Source organism: Leucoraja erinacea, chromosome 17, assembly GCF_028641065.1.
Source record: "Leucoraja erinacea ecotype New England chromosome 17, Leri_hhj_1, whole genome shotgun sequence".
Classification (NCBI taxonomy): Eukaryota; Metazoa; Chordata; class Chondrichthyes; order Rajiformes; family Rajidae; genus Leucoraja; species Leucoraja erinaceus.
This window is the reverse complement of record NC_073393.1, coordinates 31,110,177-31,131,755: the sequence shown is the minus strand read 5'-3', so window position 1 is coordinate 31,131,755 and position 21,579 is coordinate 31,110,177. Positions and strand designations below refer to the sequence as shown.

Sequence of the window (21,579 nt, the reverse complement as noted above, 5' to 3'; positions counted from 1 at the left end):
CTGATCTCTAAAGCGACCGCAGAAAGGAATTGTCTCCCCCTGTAGGAATTTAGCAGAGTGAACCGGTGTGATGTGTTAAGGCAAGCACTGCAGGCTAATGATTATTTCCACTGTTTTTTTGGCATTTCATTCCCCTCTGCTATGAATATGGTTTATTGTGTGTATAATTCATTGGTGCCAGTAAGCATTTGGTGGTGCCTCACTCAGCTTGAAGAGCTTTCATTATATAGTGCCCCTCACGCCTCTTTAAGCCATTACGAAAGCCTTTATGGGCAATGGAGTACTTTTGTTTTTGCTTTGCTGTAAATTTGTGTGGAGACTATTTGTGTTGGATATTAAAGGGTCGATTGTTCGGCACGGACTAGAAGGGTCGAGATGGCCTGTTTCCGTGCTGTAATTGTTATATGGTTGTTATATGGTTATATGATTATGAATTCCTAGAAAGAGAACCTTAGGCTGAAACAGATGTTGTAAAACTGTAGTTTACCGACACAAGGAACTGCAGGTGCTGGCATCTTGAGCAAAACACAAAGTGCTGGAAGAACCCGGTGGGTCGGGCAGTATCGGTGGAGGGAATGGACAGGTGATGTTTTGGGTTAGGACATTTCTTCAGACTCACTTTTTGGGCGGTTTGGGGGAGAGAAAGCTGGAAAAGAGAGGCGAGAGAGGACAAATCTAGGTGGACACACAAATGGCAGATCGGTGGGATAAGTGACCAAATGGGTGTCACATAAGAAAAGAAAAGGAGCGAAATGTAAATCCAGAGGAGGGGGACGAGGTGGGACTGGACAGGGAGGAGGAGGTGATAAAAGGAAAATGAGCAAATTGGGAATAAGTGTAATTGTGAATTCTTTGTACACTCTTAAGGGGGAAGGATCCAGTTTTGCAGTTCATTTTCCAACAATCACTTGCCTCAGGTGATGTTCCGCTGGATTGGAGGAAGGCTAACATCACTCCTCTCTTTAAGAAGGGTTCAACCACCAACCCAGCGAATTATCATCCTGTTTCATTAACAAGTACTTGCTGCAAATTGCTAGAGCATTTAATTGATAGTAATCTGATGCGACACGTGAGCAAACATAACATTCTTGCTGATAACCAACATGCATTTAGGAGGCATAGATCATACGAGTCTCAGCTTATCCTGACGACAAATGACCTGGCCAAGCGCCTTGATAGTAACGTCATCACGGATTTAGTTGTGCTGGACTTTTCTAAAGCATTTGATGTCATCCCACACCAGAGACTGCTTCGGAAGCTTGACTTCTATGGTATTCGTTCCAACACGAAACGATGGATTTCCAGTTTCCTGACAAAACGTCTTCAGCGTGTGTGTGTGAATGGAAAGAGCTCCAATTGGCATCCAGTGTTGAGTGGTACACCTCAGGGCACAGTACTTGGCCCACACCTATTTTTGCTTTACATAAATGACATCCATGAAAAAGTCACAAGTACGACTAGACTATTCGCTGATGATTGTTTGCTGTACCGTCCAATTAAATCAGCTGATGATGAAGATACTCTCCAAAAGGATCTCGATACTATGGTTGAGTGGTCACAACAATGGGGCATGCAGTTCAACCCTTCCAAATGTGAAACCATGCGTGTCACCAGAAAGGAATCCAGGCGAAACATCTTACAATATACTTGGTGCCACCCTTGAAGAATCCAAACAAACCAAGTATCTTGGCATCAAATTGCAGAATGATCTGCGTTGGAATGGTCAGACTCATCATGCAACGGTGAAAGCAACAGGTGTCCTAAACTTTCTGAGGCACAACTTTCATAATTGTTCAACTTCTGTCAAGGAGAAGCTATACTTCACCCTCGTTAGACCTCATTTGGACTACGCAGTTGCAGCATGGGACCCATACACAAATAAAACCATTTCCTCCATCGAACGTGTCCAAAGACAGGCAGCTCGATTTGTTACTAACACCTATGAGAGAGAAGCGAGTGTCACCAAACTTCTGAATTCTCTGGGGTGGAACCCTCTCCAAGACAGACGTGAAGCTCACCATTTGACCTGTTTTTACAAAATGTTACATGGTCAGCTCGATATGGATTACAAGACCTACACCAAACCCAAACCAATTAGGAGCAGACGAGGGCAATCGATCCAATTTGTGATCCCAGCTACAAAGACAGATGTGTACAGCAATTCGTTCTTCCCCCCGCACAATTAAAGCATAGAATAATTCCCACCCTACTATAGTTACCCAACCAGATGCAACTAAATTTAAAGTAGCTCTTTCTTCCCAATATCCTTTCTGGCTTAAGCCCTCCCTTCACCACCTCCAGCTTAAATTCCATTTGGAATATTTTGGAGGACCAAGAAACCAAGATCAAGGTGAATGGTGGGGATTTGAGATAGTCATTAAAATGGGTGTGCACAGGAGGGGGAGGGGGGGGGGGGGGGGGGAGAGAGAGGGGAGAGGGGAAAGAGAGGGAGAGAGATTTATTACTTGAAATTAGAAAATTAAATGTTCATACCATAGGGTTGTGAGCTATCCAAGCAGAATATGAGGTGCTGTTCCTCCAGTTTGTGTGTGGTCTCATTCAGGCCACATGCAAACGGTCGGAATGGGAGGAAATGGTTTGCAACCTGGAGATCTAATGGGCCTTGGCAGACAAGTATATTAGACAAAATGGTCACCTAGTTTACGCATGGTCTCGCCTGATGTAAAGGTCACCTGATACGTGATACTATAGTTTGTTGCATATTGTAATGTGTTCGCTGTTGTTTCTGTATGTAGGTAACACAGCACCCAATTTGTATACTGCAATCCCTTCAAGGACAACGTGATGTAGACCAAATAATTTGGGTTTTTTTGGTGCTGCTGATCAAAGTGCAGGGCAAAGACAGTATAGGAACAAGCCTTTCAGCTCTCCATCCTCGTGCCTTTCTGTTAAATTGTGACTTGACCGAATCTTGGTATTGGTTAATTACATGTACCAAGATACAGTGAAAAACATTTACGATTTATGTGCTATCCAGACGGGTCATACCATACATGATTGCAATCACACCATACAAGCGTACAACGATAGTGTAAAAATGAAATAAGAAGATTGTATAGCAGAATGTAGAGTAACATAATGAGGTGGATTGGAAGACCCGAGAATACATCTTTAGCATATGAGAGGTCACCACCTCTCTTTTCCTCCTTTCCCCTTCTACAATCACTCTGAAAAAGAGTCCCGATCCAAAATGTTGCCTATCCATTCCCTCCCCTGATGTTGCCTGATCCACTGAGTTACTCCAGCACTTTCTGTTTTGCTGAAGATTCCATAAGTCACTTATGTCTCCATTTGAAATATACTTAATGATTTGGCTTCAACTGACTTCTATGGCAGAGAATCTCACTATATCTCTGAAGGAAGAGAATGCTCTTCATCTCAGTTCTACATAATATAATTTAGCCATACAGCCCACCGAGTCCACGCCGACCAACAATCACCTGTACACTAGTTCTATGTTATCCCAGTTTTACATTCTACACATTAGACGCACAGAGTCTTGCCCAGAATAGGGAAATCGACATAGGTGAGGGGGGAAAGATTTAATAGGAACCTGAGGGGTAACCTTTTCATGCAAAGGGTGGTAGGTGTTGGGAATGAGATGTCGGAGGAGGTAGTTGAAGCAGGTACTATCACAACATTTGAGAAACATTAGACAGGTTCATGGATAGGGCAGGTTTAGAGGGATATGGGCCAAATGCAGGCAGGTGGAACTAGTGTAGATGGGACATATTGGCCAGTAAAATTGCCCATAATGTACAGGGAGTGGATGAGAAAGTGGGATAACATAGAACTAGTGTGAACAGGTGATTGATGGTCAGCGTGGAATTGGTGGACTGAAGAGGATGTTTCTATGCTACATCTCGAAACGAAACCAAACTTATCATATAAGAAAATTATGGTTTCCTACCATATCCCACATAATGCATTTCAATGACTTGGAGTCCCCAGAGTCACAAAATGAGGTGAGGGGTGGGGATGGGGTAGGGGTTGAAACACTGTTTCTCTTTCCACATATGCTGCTGAGTATTTCCAGCATTTTCTGTTTTATTTCAGATTTCTGGCATTCCCAGTTTTGATTTTGATTTGCAAATGTTAAGGACATTTGGTGACCCCAAATTTCACTGTAACAATTGGTGCATGTGACAATAAATGTCTCTTGAATCTTGAAGCTCTTGACATTTATACTTTGTTCATAGATACATAGACAATAGGTGCAGGAGTATGCCATTCGGCCCTTCGAGCCAGCACCACCATTCAATGTGATCACGGCTGATCATCCACAATCAGTGCCCGTTCCTGCCTTCTCCCCATATCCCTTGATTCTGCTAGCCCTAAGAGCTCTATCGAACTCTCTTTTGAATGCATCTAGTGAATCGGCCTCCACTGCCTTCTGAGACAGAAAATTCCAGATTCACACCCCTCTGAGTGAAAAGGTTTTTCCTCATCTCAGTTCCAAATGGCCTACCCCTTATTCTTAAAATGTGGCCCCTGGTTCTGGATTCCCCTCAACATCGGGAACATGTTTCCTGCATCTAGCGTGTCCAATCCCTTAATAATTTTACATGTTTCTATAACATCCCCTCTCATCCTTCGAAATTCCAGTGAATACAAGCCCAGTCGTTCCATTCTTTCATCATATGACAGTCCCACCATCAGGAAGGAACTGCAGGTGCTGGTATACACCGAAGATAGACAAAAAATGCTAGAGTAACTCAGCGGGACTGACAGCATCTATGGAGAGGAACGTGTGACGTTTCGGGTCGAAACCCTTTTCCGGACTCAAGTATATATATTTGTTCTGTCCTGCTGAGTCACTCCAACATTTTGTGTCTATCTTCATACTTTGCTCGCTTGGTTCATTTAACCTTTGATTAGCTTGGTTTGGGAACAGCTCCATGCAAGACCGCAGGAAATTGCAGCGAATTGTGGACAGAGGCCGGACCATTACACAAACCAACCTCCCTCCTTTTGACTCCATTTATACATCACGCTGCTTCAGCAAGGCCAGCAGCATAATCAAGGACAAGTCACACCCTGGTTACTCTCTCTTCTCCCCTTTCCCATCTGGCAAAAGGCATAGTAGTATAGATTCATGGACAATTTCTTCCCAGCTGTAATCAGGCAACTAAACCATCCTACCACAACCAGAGAGGAGTGCTAAACTACTATCTACCTCTTTGGTGACCCTCGGAATATCCTTGATCGGACTTTGCTAGCTTTACCTTGCACTAAACGTTATTTCCCTTATCGTGTATCTGTGCACTATGAATGGCTTGATTGTAATCATGTATTGTCTTTCTGCAACAAAAGCTTTTCACGACCTCGGTACATGTGACAATAAACTAAACTAAAACTATTTCCCCAAATTTGTCCAAATACTTTAAAAGCAACGATATTGCGTCAAATTCATACAAAATGTGAATCTATTTGGCATATATGAAACAAGCTAATTATTGAACCTAACCCTAAAGCATGGTGACTGGCTGAAGAAGGGTCAATACCCAAATAGTCGCCATTTCTTCTCTCTGGTGATGCTGGCTGTCCCGCTGAGTTCCAGCATTTTGTGCCTATCTTCAGTGAAAACCAGCATCTGCAGTCCTACATAAATAGAAACACCACTGCTATAGTAACTAATTGGTCAGCAAGACAAGAATCTCTATGATTAGGGCTTTCAATGAGATTCTGGAAGAGGCAATGACAGGGATGCTTCATGCAATGTGATGGTGGACAGATTCAAGATTTTCAGCGGATGTCAGTCAAATGGGGAGTCTAGGGGGGAACCTTTTCTCTTTCAACTGTGGAAGTTGGTTGCAAATTGTGGCTTTGGTGATCTGAGATACACTTGATTCTTCGTGAGTGCAATATATTGTTTGCATTATGATTGCAAAATACAGAAATGAGGCAGTACTTACTGAGAGAAACTAAGATATTGGGTCAAATTCATGCAAATTGTGAATTTTGGGGAGTATATGAAACACGTTCATTATTGAACTGGACTCAAAAGCCTGGCCACAGTCTGAAACATGGAAACATAGAAAATAGGTGCAGGCCATTCGGCCCTTCGAGCCTGCACCGCCATTCAATATGATCATGGCTGATCATCCAACTCAGTATCCTGTACCTGCCCTCTCTCCATACCTCCTAACCCCTTTAGCCACAAGGGCCACATCTAACTCCCAACTGAAGAAGGGTCTCGACCCGAAATGTAACCTATTCCTTTTCTCCAGAGATGCTGTCTGTCCCGCTGAGTTGCTCCAGCATTGTGCGTCTATCTTCAGTGTAAACCAGCATCTGCAGTTCCTCCCTACATATTGCTCCAGCATTTTGTGTCTATCTTCATTGTAGACCAGCATCGGTAGTTCCTTCCGACACGTTAGCCCAGCATTGTGTGCCATGTTCAGTGTAGACCATTACCTACAGTTCCTTTCTACACATTACCCCAGCATCTATATCCACCTTCATTGTGGACCAGCATCTGCAGCCTCGCCGCCTGAGGCCTGGTGCTGACAGCTTGAAGGGTTGCGTTGGCAACAGTGGGCGGGACCAGTGTGACGCTCCGCTGCCATTGGTGGACTACTGCCCGCGTCGAGGCGGGACGCGTGATTGGATTGGCCGAGGGAGACGTCCATCGGATGACGCGGATGTCGCTCCGCCGTGACGCGCTGGCTATGCGAGTGGGTGAGGGGATGCCGGCGGCGACCGGCGCGCCGGGGGCTGGCAGTGGCAGTGGGCAGCCAGAGTCATGAGCGGCTTCTACAACCCGGGTAATTGCTGGCTATCCCCCCCCCCCTCCTCCGTTGTTGTTTGCGGTGGACGTACCGTGGCTGCGGCCGGTGATGATCAGCGGCGCCGGCGGGTTGCGATTGAAGACTCGGCTCATGTCACTTGGGGTCGCGATGCGCATGTGCGGCTCATGGTGCTTCCCCAAAACCCTCACACCCAATCACCCCCCCCCCCCCCCCCCCCCCCCCCACCCCCCCCCCCCCCCCCCCCCCCACCACCCCCCCCCCCAATCCAATCCCTTCCCCTCACACTCACCCCCCTCTCCTCCACACTACTAACCCCTCCCCTCACATCAACCCTCCCCCCCCACTCACCATCCCCTCCACTCACCATCCCCTCCCCTCCTCTCACACTACCCCCCCACCACCCCCACTCCCTTCACCACCCTACCCCCCCCCCCTCACCATCCCCAACCCTCACACACCCCCCCAACACCCCCCCCCCTCACACTACCCCCCTTATCACCCCCCCCCCTTATCACCCCCCTCCCTTCACACTACCCCCACCAACCTCCTCCCCTCACCACCCCCCACCCTTCACACTACCCCCCCCCCAACCTCCTCCCCTCACCACCCCCACCCTTCACACTACCCCCCCAACCCTTCCACCGTACATCACTCCTCCCCCCTCGCTACCCCCCCCTTCCCCCCTTCCCTACCCCCAACTCCCTCCCTTCCACTACCCCCCCCCCTCCCCTCAACACTCCCTCCCTTCACACCCCCCATACCCCCCAAACCCCCTTCCTTCACACACCCCCACCCCCTCCATTCACAGACCCCCCACCCCCCTCCCCTTCACAACCCCCCAACCCCCTCTCTTCACACTTCTCTTCCTCAACTCCTACCCCCCCCCCCCAACCACTCCCCTGCCAACTCCAACCACTCCCCCCTCCAAACCTCCGCCCCAACTCCAACCCACTCTTCCCCCCTCCCCAACCCCTTTCCCTCCCCAAAAAAGGGGGTAAAGGGCACTGTAGGACTGGTTATGTTAACCAATGTATTGAGAAACAGAGACCTTGATGAAATATGGCATCAGACAGTGAAAACTTATAATTGTAAGTCAATTGGAAGTCTTATAATTGTAAGTAGTAATTATACTACTACAATTGTAAAATAAACACCTTTCAAAGAAATCAGACCTGCTAATGAAAATGACCCAGCAAGCTGCCGAGTGCAGTAGACGATTGGGAATGGTTGTAAATATTGGTCTTGTCAGCGATGTTTGTATTCTGTGCATAAATACATAGAAAACCTCTGACTGAATGGTGTTGGGTTTTAGTTCTATTATTTTGCAACATTTGAAATATTTCATTCAGCAACAGAGATGTACTTATCTATCCCTAAAGATGTTACATCAACCCCCAGCAAAAATCAAGTAATGCTATAAATGCATTGCGTTTGGAAGAGTTCAGCCAAGGTTGTAAGGAGAGCTATGAAAGGATAATATTGAGGGGGAAAAAATCGAGAACATTGTTGTTCTTCTGATGTATATCCATACATAGGGGATCGGGATGTAAGTGAAAACAGCCGTCTTGAACAGATTAGCATTGCCTCGGCACTGCATAGTTTATCCATTTCTATTTGATAGCAGGGCTAGAACCTGCCTTTTTTTTTAATGCAGGTGGGTGTGTCATCAACTGAACTATTGGTGTTGTTATTTGCACCAGTGTGAAGAGCAAATTTCTTTGTAAAATAGTGGGATTTGACACCTGTGGAATACGACCTCCATTTATCACTGGGAGAAAATGAGACATGAGAAAATTCTTATCTTTTGGCCAAATCGCTCAAGGGATCGTTTGTCAGATTTTTGAATGAATGGATTGCACAATACATATCAATGCTCCTTTTGTTATGGACTTCATTTACTTGGAAGGTTTTTTTTTTAAATTCTGTGCTGACCATTTAGCTGGTAGAGGATTTTCCCTTCAGTTAACCATACAAAACAATGTCATTTTAATAACATTTGAACAGGCAAGAACATCTGGGCAAGGCTACCTCAACCTTGCCAGACTTGGCCGCTATGTTTCCAGGAAACATCTTATTTTCTTGTCAGGGCTGTTGTGCTGAATGTAATAATATGATCAGTTGACTGATTTGAGTTTTTGGCCCGAAATGTTGCCTTTTTCCTTCGCTCCATAGATGCTGCTGCACCCGCTGAGTTTCTCCAGCTTTTTTGTGTACCTTTGAGTTTTCTTCTGCGGGGTTTACTTTTCTGGAGAAATGTGATAAAATACACCAATGATAGATGAGGGAAACACTGGATTATAAATGATTTACAAATGATGTAAATCATATGGGGCACTATAGATGATTTAATTGCTGAAAGCAGTACTTTATTATTAAAAAGGACATAAAGTGTTGAAATAACTCGGCAGGTCTGGTAGCATCTGGGAATATTGATAGGTGATGTTTTGCAACTGGACCCTTCTTCAGGAGCTATTATTGGCCATTTTACTTGAAAATAATGTGTTAAGGAGGTTGTAATGCAGAAGTTTGACAGTGACCATCCACCTCCCCTCCACCACTCCCTGATGATTAATTTCACTTATTTTTATTGCAAGATTTGTATTCACCTAATTAAGTTCTCATAACCCACACAAATGTTATTGTAAAGTACATCAATAACCTTTCCCGGGGAACTCAGCAGGTTAAGCAACTTCTGTGTAGGGAAATGGGAGACTGCTGATGATGAAACCTGAGGCAACAATGTGCGGGATGAACCGTACTGGAGTAAAATCTCTGGAGAATATTGATGGTGCCTGACCCACTGAGCTACTCCAGCACTTTGTTTTTTTTTGTAAACAAACATCTGCAGTTCTTTGTTTCTACCTTCTGCTGGAGGAACGCAAGCAACTGTGAATGGAAAGGAATGGGTGACATTTAGTGTTGAAACCCTGCATCAAAAAGGTTTGACTCGAAATGGACCTTGATTTCAGCAAGGCGTTTAACAATGTTCCGCATGGTCTGGAAGGTTAGATCGTGTGGGATCCAAGGAGAGATAGGTGAATGGATAGAAAATTGGCTTCTTGGAAGGCGATAGTGAATGTTGCCTTCTGGATTGGAGGCCTATGGCTATTAGTGATATGCATCAGGGTTCGGTGATGGGCCCATTGCTGTTAGTCATCTATATCAATGATTTGGATGAGAATTTACATGGCATTATTAGCAAGTTTGCAGATGACCCAAAAGTGAGTGGTATTGTAGAATGTGAAGATGGTTGTAAAACATTCCGGCAGGATCTTGATTGGTTGGGAAGGTGGGCTGGTTGATGCAATTTAATACAGTGAAATGTGAAGTGTTTCATTTTGGGAGGTCTAAAAATAGGCAGGACTCTGGGAAGGGTAGGGCTTGGGGAGTGCTGTAGAGCAGAGAGATCTAGGAGTGCAGGTACATGGTTCATTGAAAGTGGCGTCACAGGTAGATAGGGTGGTCAAAAAGGTCTTCGGCACATTGGCCATCATCAGTCACAGTATTGAGAAGAGAAGCTGGGAGGTCATATTGCAGTATAAGACATTGGTGAGGCCGCATTTAGAGTATTGTGTTCAGTTTTGGGTACCATGTTCTCGAAAAGATGTTACCAAGCTAGAAAGGGTACAGAGAAGATTTACAAGGATGTTGCCAGGACTCGAGGGCCTGAGCTGTAGGAAGAGATTGAGCAGCTAGGACTCTATTCCATGGAGCGCAGGAGGCTGTGGGGTGGATTTATAGAGGTGTGCAAAATCATGAGAGGAATAGATCGGGCAAATGAGCAGTTTCTTGCTCAGTAAGGGAATCGAGAATCAGAGGACATATGGGATCCAAGGAGAGATAGCTGAATGGATAGCAAATTGGCTTCATGGAAGGAAGCAGAGGGTGATGGTGGAAGGTTGCTTCCAGAACTGGAGGCCTGTGACTAGTGGTGTGCCTCAGGGTTCAGTGCTGGTCCTGTTACTGTTTGTCATCTACATCAATGATTTGGATGAGAAAATATAGGGCAAGATTAGCAAATTTGCTGATGATACCAAAGTGGGTGGTTTAGCTGATAGTGAAGATGGCTGTGAAAGATTGCAATTAGATCTTGATCGATTGGCCAGGTGGGCCGAGGAATGGTTGATGGAATTTAATACAGAGAAATGCGAGGTGTTGCATTTTTGGATGTCTAACATGGGCAGGACATACACAGTGAATGGTAGGCCTCGGGAGTGTTGAAGAACAGAGGGATCTATGAGTGCAGGTGCATGGTTCTTTGAAGGTCGAATTGCAGGTAGATAAGGTGGTCAAAAAGGTTTTTGGCACTTTGGCCTTCACCAGTCAGAATATTGAGTATAGAAGTTGGGAGGTCATGTTGCAGTTGTATAAGACATTGGTGAGACCGTATTTAGAGTATTGTGTTCAGTTCTGGGCACCATGTTATAGGAAAGATATTGTCAAGCTTGAAAACGTTCGGAGAAGATTTACGAGGATGTTGCCAGGAATAGGGGGTCTGAGCTATAGGGAGAGGTTGAGTGGGCTGGGTCTCTATTCCTTGGAGCGCAGGAGGATGAGAGGTGATCTTATAGAGGTGTATAAAATCATGAGAGGAATAAATTGGGTAGATGCACAGAATCTCTTGCCCAGAGTAGGGGAATTGAGGAATAGAGGACATAGGTTTAAAGTGAAGAGGGAAAAGATTTAATAGGAATCTGAGAGGTAACTTTTTCAAACAAAGGGTTGTGGGTGTATGGAACAAGCTGCCAGAGGAGTTCATTCTGTCCCATTGTTTAAGAAACAGTTAGACTGTTACATGGATAGGACAAGTTTAGATGGATATGGACCAAACACAGGCAGGTGGGACTAGTGTAGCTAGAACATGTTGGTCAGTGAGGGCAAGTTGGGCCGGAGGGCCAGTTTCCATGCTGTTTCACTCTATGACTCTATAGGTTTAAGATGAGGAGGGAAAGATTTAATAGGAACTGCAGGCAACCTTTTTACACAAAGGGTGGAGGGTGTATGGAACGAGCTGCCAGAGGAGGTAGTTGAGGCAGGTACTATCTCAATGTTTAAGAAACATTTAGACAGGTAAGTGGACAGGATAGGTTTAGAGGTGCAGGAAGTTGGGACTAGTGTAGCTGTGATATGTTGGTCAGTGTGGGCACCATGTTATAGGATGTGCAAAACGGAGAGACATGGGAAGTCTTGTATACCAGCTGCTATAAGGTTTTATAATGCACAAGCATTTTAACGAAATATCCAGTGTTTCCATGCTGTGTGAGCTGTTATGACTGTAATTTCCTGTACTGTTATTCTATTCTATTCGAATACAGTTTCCATGCTGTTGACTTTTGACCAATCTACTGCTTTACAGATTGTTTTTTGCTTTAGTTTGTATTTTATTTCTCCTACCAAAGTGCATGAGGTCACACCTTCCCATATTTCATTTGCCAAGTTTATGCCCACTCACTCAACTCATCGAGATCCTGTCGCAAAATCCAAATATTCCCATTGCAGCATTTCCTTCCATTTATTATTGTGTCACCAACAACCCTTTGGCAGACAGTCAAGCAGTCGAAGTATGCAGAAGCAATATATATTTAAAGCTTTTAAATAGATTTAATTTTAAATAATTACACAAAGAATTAAAAATCAATGTCATTAAAGCGAGATTAAAACACTTAAGAAAAAAAATGTAAACGGTGAAGCACTTCAGTTAACATTGCAACTTGAAATAAACCAGAAGGAGAGATGTGAACCAGACCCATCCTCAGCAAGTCCCTGCATTGCAGCTGGTTTGATGGTCAGGCCAGCACCGAATTAGACAGGTGGATGTGCCAACATCTGAGTTATAGCTCACCTTTGACTTGGGCATATGACAGCACAGGTAAGTCAAATGCTTTTGAATTGCATTGCTGACTGATACAGTGAATCTGAGGGAATGACGATCTCTGGCAACTAATCACAATGTTAGTATTTGATATAAAAGACATTTTCAGATCGTATCCCTGATTCCACACTCAAGGAGTTGAGGACCCCAGCTGTCTGCTGGGAGAGTCTGTGCTCTCAAAAGTGCTCATTGGATCGAGAATAGGGTGGCACTCTCTAACTTGTGCCCCATGCGCATAATTGATCACCCCATGCATATAATAAATGTAATTAAATTAAATGTCACCTATCCATTTTCTCCAAAGATGCTGCCTGACCCATTGAATTACTCTAGCAGTTTGTCTATCAATGATTTAAATGTATTTTCAATATTTATCTTATATAGTCAATCTGATGTACTATAGTTCTCACCAGACTCAAAGACCTCGGCATTGAAGGCTCTGCACTCAGCTGGCTCCGCCACGTTCCTACCTGTTACGCCCACCCAGATACCTCCACCAAATTCCCATATCTCTGTTTCTCCACTATAAAAACCACACCTCTGCTAAGACAGCCATAGGTCCACTCAAGGCGTTCCCCATCTCCCCAGGCCCTCCGTGACTCTTGAGCCTCACATCCCCCATTTCTCTTCATCTATCAAACTCAGACCTCTCCCCTTGCTGTGAAGAGACTATCCTCCTTCATCTCCTCCCGACTTCACTCACTTCTCCTGGGACTCAACCAACTCCACTGTCCAGAACGCACGCCGATGACACCCACACCAGATCTATCCTCGGCACCAAACTGGTGTACTAGTGTCACTTAGTCACCATCTGGTTCCCCCATATCACACTGACCTATCTTACCAATTTCATTCCCTTACATGTTTTTCCTCTACCTGCTGAATTTTTGTAAGGTGTCCTTGAGACTCTTGAAAGGCGCCCCCATAAATAACATTTATTATTATTATTATTATTAGATATAGATATAGATATGCCATTTATTGTCACTATACATGTACAATGAAATTAAAAGCTGCTCGTACTCAGTGCATACAATTATAGTTCATATAATTTAGATTATGATGACTGTGGATGCAATTTTTATTGTGTAATCCACTATTTGATACATTGCGAATCAATATGTTGAACAAACACTTTTTAATGTCAGCCATTATCAAGGGGAGTATAAAGTTAACAATTATGATCTTGCAGCATGTACAAAAATAAGTAACATTATTAAAAGGATGGTAAACAGTGCAGTATGTACCCACTTCACCCAGCTTTGCAAGCCCCCTACATTTGAAAACTTTGTCACCTTGAAGTATGTTTTTTGTTCTGGGAGAATGTAACAAGGAAGAATAATTCTAATAATTGGTCTTTGTCTTTGGGTTATTTACTGTCTATCTGAATGACTTGGAAGAAGGCTGAGCGTGCGAGGTATCCAAGTTTGTAGATGAAAGAAAACAAGGAAGAAGGAAATACTGCACTGCGGATATCATGAATTTGTGAAATGGTCACGATGAGTTGAGTGAATGGGCGCAAACTTGACAAAAGGAAGTTATCATGGGAATGTGTAACTTTGTACACTGGTAGGAGAAATGACAACAAACTGGAGCAACAAGCAATTTGAAGGAAATAAGTGGGTTTAGCAGCATCTGTGATTGGAAAGGAATGGTCGACGTTTCGTCAAACCTTCTTGATGCATGGTTTCAACCAGAAAATATGTTAATTTTTGCCTTTCACTGATGCTGTTCGATTCACTTGAGTTCCAACAGCCGATTGTTGTTCTGGATACAACATCTACAATCTCTTGTATCCTGACTATGTGGATGAGTGTAAGTATAAAGACATTCAAGTCTTCACCAACCAGGAGCCTTGGATGGACCATGTTTCTATGTTTCTATGACCAGGACATGCGTGATCTGCTGATGCGGGGATCTGCATGATCTGCTGATGCGGGGATCTGTAATGTTTCGAATTGATGATCCAGAATCATACAAAAAGTCCAGGTATGACCACCTGTAGGCCATGCAAGCGTGAAGAGACAATTCAGGACTAAACTGGATTCGCAACAGACTCTCAACAGTTGTGGTAGAGATTGCACATTTCTACAAGGCAAAACTGGGTAGTATAAGTGGCAGCGATACATTACTTCTGGATGAGCTCAATGCCTTTATACATGGCTTGACAGGGAGATAAATAACGCACCTGCATAAGCCCCTACAGTTCCAGATGACCGTGTGATGTCAGTCTCTGAGGCCGATATCAGAGCATCTTTCAAGAGGGTGAACCCATGCAAAGTGTCCAACCCCAGATGGCTTACCTGGCTGAATGCTGAAGACCTTTGCAGGGCAACTGAGAAGTATTCATGGACATCTTCAACCTCTCACTTCTAACAGTCCAAGGTTCCCACCTGCAACAAAAGGGCATGTATTGTTAAACTGAGTTCTTTTGTCAGTCTAATTCAAGAAAACTTGATTCAAACCATTGCTGCTGTTGAAATCGATTCTTGATTCAGAGCCGAGAGACAAATCTCTGAACCTTCCAACACAGAGCTGAAAGCTCCAGAACAGGTCCAAAGAATTAGTGACTTTGGTACTGACATAACACATTATATAGGTATTAGACAATTATGATACGGAAGGTGTGGCAAACTATTAACCAATCATTATGGTTTACCATACATTAGCTTATTTGCATTAACCAATCAACTAAGTCCTTTCCAGTAATTGACAACATGTGCAGTCACATGATTTTCACTTTTCTGGCCTCTTTACAACCCTTGCTTCCGCTGGTTTTCCTTACCCTCTTTGATCAAAATAATTTTATTTCATTGAAGTAAAACCACAGAAACATAAAATCAATTCTCAGAGACCACCTCTCATAATATAAAAGACACATCGTACAGCAATCACACAATACATACACGCAAACCACATATATTCACTTTTGGAAAAGAAAGTTATTTCTAAAACATCAGATTTAAACAAAGTCTAATACTTACAATCCTAATTAAAACTCAATACACTTCACAAATAATTTCCCTACAACTACATAGTTAAAATACAGTTACGTATGGATTACAAAGATTAAATATGAGTTTTGCCCCATTCTTACAAAGTGGTAAAGACTAAAGTTATTTCTAATCACACAATTCCCAACTCCAAGCACACAAAGGCCATATACTTGTCACACTTGATGAATTATAATTGCTTCTTACCAAACTCGGGTCTAGTTTAATTCTGAATTACAACCTCCCCCTACTATAGGTATGTTACAAAACCTACCTGAATCGTGTCTGAGCATCTGCCCTACCCCGTGTGTGTGATTTTGGCGCTGTTTAGAGGGGGCGGGTTTAAAATGCGATTTTTACTAGGCTGTTCCAATCGAAAATGTTCAGCCTAGTAAATCATTAACGGAAAATCGTTGAAAGACCCCGTCGCAAAAGGTATTATTAGTTTTTATGGCCTTGTATAATATTTATAGTAGTTTAAAAATCACTCTCTCACTCCGCAACCCTCGCAGCCCCAGAGTTTTATAAAGCAAACAATTAAAGGTATGTACCTTATTTTTACATTAAATGGGGCTTGTATATAACCCTGTATATAAAGTTTTCTATAGCGAATAGTTCATTTTGGGCTCTTTATATCCCGCAGTATTTTTCTGGGCATTTGAGGGCACAAATCCAGCGCAATGTGAACGTTCTAAACCAGCGCGTTCACAGGAACCCACTAGAAAGCCGATTTAAATTGACTTTAATTTACAGCAAATGAACACTAAATTCCTTCCATTTGGCCTATAAATTGATGTAAATGAGATTTTAAAATCATGTTTTATTGTGAATTATTTGTGAATATTATTTGGACACTTGGGCTATTTAAAAATGTTAATCATTTATTAAGAAATGGATAGATGTTTAGATCTAGTAAATTGAAGTTGAAATTAGCTACAATTGGGTAACTAACTAATTATATGCTTTAATTTCAGGTCATCCAAGTAAGATTATTTTATATTTGTTTCAGAATGCTTCAATCTATGATAACTGAAAATTTCATTCAGTTCTCTTAATTTTTAAGAAGATTATGGGCTTTTGACTGTCCACGATCACAGCTTTTTTGTTATGTCCATAGAAAATCAATAGGGAACAAGATGCTAATTTCCGAGTATGAAAATGGCTATAACTTATTTATTAATTGAGATATGTAAGTGAATTAGGTGTCAAATTAAACTTATTGTTATGCTTTATCTGATGGGATAAATTGCAGACTTGATTTTTTAAATCTCAAAATTTTGTAACATTGCTACCTACTATCTCTGGACGAAAGGAATGTAAGGCCTCTACTACTCCTCACTAATAGCAATCCACACAGAAAATGGAAGATTACTATATGCAGACCCCAATCGTTTGGCTTGGATCAAAACAGAGTCACTTTCTCAGTTTTCTATAAACATAAGAAATCACCCTTATACAAAGGTCACACAACCATCACCTATGCCTTGTCTCTTATCTCAACATAAGTACATTTAAACAGCACAAACCAAATCACAGACTATTATCTAGCCTTGCTGTCTAAGACCCAGTATAAACAACCATAAACCCTCTTTGTGACACACTAGAGCTCAAAGATGTGTCACAAAGAAAGAAAGAACAAATGGTGCCTATGTCCTGGGAAGAGACCCCCATTAACAACCTATACTCTAAACACCAAACTAAACCCAGTACAACTACTGACAGCGTTATAGCTGCTTCAAAGCAAACAAAGCTATGCCTATTCAGATCACAATTTCCATGTTATGATAAGCCATAGTTCTCCTGTGTGTGTTTTTTGTACTTTATTTCTTTGTGGGGACATGTATTTCTGAAAACCCCAACCCCATTTCTTACAACTCAACATAAGTTCCTCACACGAAAGTTATTATCCAAGCAATTCTATTATATAATATTTCCTCAGTATCAGTGGCGAAGAGCATAGTGACCTGCCTCAATGACCATCATCCGGTTGCCCTTGCATCCATTATAATGAAGTGTTTCAAGAAGTTGATTGTGGCACAAATCAACTCCTGCCTCAGATATGACCTGGATCTACTTCCATTTTCCTATAGCCACAACAGGTTAACAGCAGAAGCTTTTTCTTTTGCTCTGCTTTGGACCATCTGGATGACAGAAACTCCATAACACTATAATCCCCACCAACCTCCCAAGATCTAGCCCTCTGTACCTCCCTTTGCAACAAGATTCTTGACCATCATTATTGACAAACCCCCATCAATGCTGATTAGTAACAAACTCTTCATGAACCATCAATACAGGTGCACCTCGGTGCTGTGCTAAACCCCTTGCTCTACTCTACACTCATGATGGTGTGGTTAAGCAGCTCCACTGACATCTACAAATTTGCCAATGACACGGTTATCAGTGGTCGAAACATAGATGATGATGATGATGATGATGAGTCAACATACAGGAGTGAGATTGAATGGTGCCACAATAACCTCACACTCAACATCAGCAAATTCAAGGAATTAATCTGTGACTTCAGAAAGGGGAAGTCGAGAGACCACATGTCAATCTTCATTGGTGGGTCGAAGGTGGAGAGAGTTAGTGGTTTCAAAGTCCTGGGCACTATCTTCTCGGATGACTTGCCCTGAGCCCAGCACATAGACCTAATCACGAAGCAGGCATGTCGGCATCTCTATTCTGCAAAGTTTAATGAGATTCACGTCACCAAATACTTTTGCAACCTTCTACAGGTGTACTCTAGAAAGTAACTTGACTGGTTCCATCAAAGCCTGGTTAGCAATTCCAAAAAACAGGAACGCAAGAGGCTGCAGAGAGTGGTGGACAGTTTTTCACTGTCTTTCACAGCCCTCCCCACTATCAATGCCATGTACATGAGGCACTGTGTCAAGGAGGTGGTATCTGTCATTAAAGATTCCTACCATCTAGGTTATGCCCTCTTCTGAACCCTGAAATCCCACACTCTCGGTTCAGGGGCAGCTACTTTCCTACAACCATCAGGTTCTTAAACACTTCACATCCCTAATCCCACCTAGGTAACGGAACATGACAAACCTCTTGCATTCCTGCAGATTTATTCTGTTTTTACACAATCATCTAGTTTTCATTACCTCATATAATTTATATATAACATATTTAATTTATGTTTTGTGTTGTCTGCGTTTACGTGTCTGCAATGCTACTGCAAGTTTTTCATTGTACCTGACCTGTACGAATGCAAATACAATAAGCTCAACTTGACTGTTGGATATCTAGGCTCTGTATTAAAGAGCACTGCTTTGTTCTTGTACTTAAGTCAAAGCCCTATCTGAAGGATGCTAAATGCCATGGCACTGCTCTAAGAAGTGAATTTATTTTTTTCTTTGGATGTGGTTCTCTCAGTTAGCACCATAAAAGCTGATATTCTGGTTCCTGGATGCTTTGTATCCCATTCCTTGCTTCCTGGTTTCTTTACATTTGTTTTCCATCTTAATGTGATCCATCTCTCCTCAATAACAAAAGGCTGATGTCGATCTATCACTAGAATTACTGATGTAATAAAAATATTGTTTGATTTTTTGAAGGAAATCTTGGATGATGAAGTTTAGAGGTGTGGCCAGCAGGTGGCTAAAGAGTATGTTTTAATGTCTGAAGATGGGTGCTGACCAGAAACATCACCTATCCATGTTCTTCATGATGCGCCTGACCCACTGAGTTACTACGGCATTTTGTGTCTTTTTTTGTAAACGATTATCTGCAGTTCCCTGTTTCTCTATGTTTTGAAGCCTTTTGTACAGCATTGGTTTAAATACGTAAATACTCTGTGACATGGCAGACACTTTCCCGAAACAAACTTAATTATTTAATAATATCTTTTGTTAGGCGTCACTAAGGAAGCTGCCATGGAGGGAACAAAGCAGTCAAGAGTCTCTCGTCCGCACAAGATTAGTGAATCATCAAAGGTTAGTCTGGTGCGATGTCCTACGTTACCATTTAATGTGAAAGATGAATCCTGACACAACAGTAAAACATGCACAGTCCAAGCAATAGTACAAATAATATCAAGATTCTTTTGGCTAAGAAGGACACACAGAGCCCACCTCTTGAAAAAATAGATGATGTGGCTGAACTTGTGGTTGCGCGGCACAGTGGTGCAGCTGGTAGAGCTGCTTCCTCACAGCACCAGAGACCCGGGTTCCATTCTGACCTCGGCTACAGTCCGTATGAAGTTTGCAAGTTCTCACTCTGACTGTATTTCCTCCGGGTGCTCCAGTTTCTTTCCACATCCCAAAGACCTGCAGTTTCGTAGGTTAATTGGCCTCTGTAAAATTACTTCCGGTGAGCAGGGAGTGGATGGGAAAATGGGATAACATAGAACCAGTGTGAACGGGGCGATGGATGGTTAGCATGGATTTGGTGGGCCGAAGGGGCTGTTACATTGTCCGTCTATTCCCTCCCCAGATGCTGACTGACCTGCTGAGTTCCTCTAACACTTTGTGTTCTGACAACAAATTGTGTTACATCTCTACCAGAGATACAAGCTGAAATTAACAGAAGCATAATTTAAAACATACCTGCTGAATGGAGCAGCATTTCCCTGATTTATAACCATTTTGTAATAATTGCAGGAATTTTGAGGCATTTATTATCCTCAATATCCTCACGTGTAGTAATTGTAGTAATTGTGACAAAACTCTTTCATAAAAAGAAGTGAACCAATTAATTTCAATGCTAATTGTAATTGCATGCCTTCCTTCGGTTTTAACTTCAAACCAGAACAAAAGAGTTTAATTTTCACCATTAAGCTGAACACTTAATCACCCGTAGCTTCAAATGCTTCCAGAATCTGCCTGGTACAGTTTCTTACAAGTAACCCATGTCTCTAACACATAGCTCACAGTTTAGCACAGTGATTCTTAACCTGGGGGTATGAGGGTCGTTTGGGGCTTTGCCGACAGTCATGAAGGGGACACAAATAACATGTTTAGGAACCTAACAAAGGTACATACCACATACCGTATTTTGTTCGCGTATGCGCGTACTGATGCCAAAAAGGTTAAGAACCGCTGGTTTAGCACAAAGCAATTCCCTTGCAATGAGTAGTAGCTATACAGCCTAACCACACAATTCCCAAATTTTGTAAAGACCAAAGATTGACAGCCATTAGCCTGGAAAAAATTACTTCTGCAGCCTGATAACCTTACTGCGGCATAGTGGTGCAGCGGTAGAGTTGCTACCTTAGCGCCAGAGACCCCAGTTTGATCTTGACTATGTATGCTGTCTATACGGAGTTTGTACGTTGTCCCTGTGATTGCATGGATTTACTCCGGGTGCTTCAGTTTTCTCCCACATTCCAAAGACGTACAGGTTTGTTGGTTAATTGGCTTCTGTAAATTGTCTCTATTGTGTATGATAAAACTATTGTATGGGTGATCGCTGGTCATGCAGACTCTGTGGGCCAAAGGGTCCGTTTCCACGCTGTATCTAAACTAAACTAAACTAAACTTAAACCTAAAATATAGATCCAAACAAATATGTTTCTTTTAAGCTGCATTATCATGTTTTTAACAAATTTGCAAAAGCTTCTTCAAGGATGCAATAGTCAAAATAGCAGTGAAGCTACAAGTAAACCCTAAAGTTCACAATTTAACTTTTAAAATATTTGTGATATTAAACACAGCAATATGTGATTTTTGTTTTTGGTTAAGTGTCATTTACCCTTTTCCTGTGGTTTAGAAACATTGAAACATAGAAAATAGGTGCAGGAGGAGGCCATTCGGCCCTTCGAGCCAGCACCACCATTCATTGTGATCATGGCTGATCGTCCCCTATTAATAACCCGTGCCTGCCTTCTCCCCATATCCCTTGACTCTATTAGCCCCTAGAGCTCTATCTAACTCTCTCTTAAATCCATCCAGTGACTTGGCCTCCACTGCCCTCTGTGGCAGGGAATTCC

General features: G+C 42.7%; 1 protein-coding gene and 1 long non-coding RNA gene across 2 annotated transcripts in view; one reads left to right on the top strand and one right to left on the bottom strand.

Moving 5' to 3' along the window:
* Nucleotides 1–6,673: 6,673 nt before the first annotated feature.
* klhl36 (kelch-like family member 36) overlaps nt 6,674–21,579 on the top strand; it is a 32,181-nt gene continuing 17,275 nt past the window's right edge. The window contains exons 1-2 of the mRNA XM_055648918.1: nt 6,674–6,788; nt 19,506–19,585. Coding sequence (XP_055504893.1) covers nt 6,767–6,788; nt 19,506–19,585 — 102 coding nt within the window. The 5' untranslated portion in view covers nt 6,674–6,766. The remainder of the gene's footprint in view (nt 6,789–19,505; nt 19,586–21,579) is intronic.
* LOC129705372 (uncharacterized) overlaps nt 7,893–21,579 on the bottom strand; it is a 35,094-nt gene continuing 21,407 nt past the window's right edge. The window contains exons 2-3 of the long non-coding RNA XR_008724899.1: nt 14,949–15,038; nt 7,893–9,018 (exon numbers count right to left, since the gene is read on the bottom strand). This is a non-coding gene — a long non-coding RNA (uncharacterized LOC129705372). The remainder of the gene's footprint in view (nt 9,019–14,948; nt 15,039–21,579) is intronic.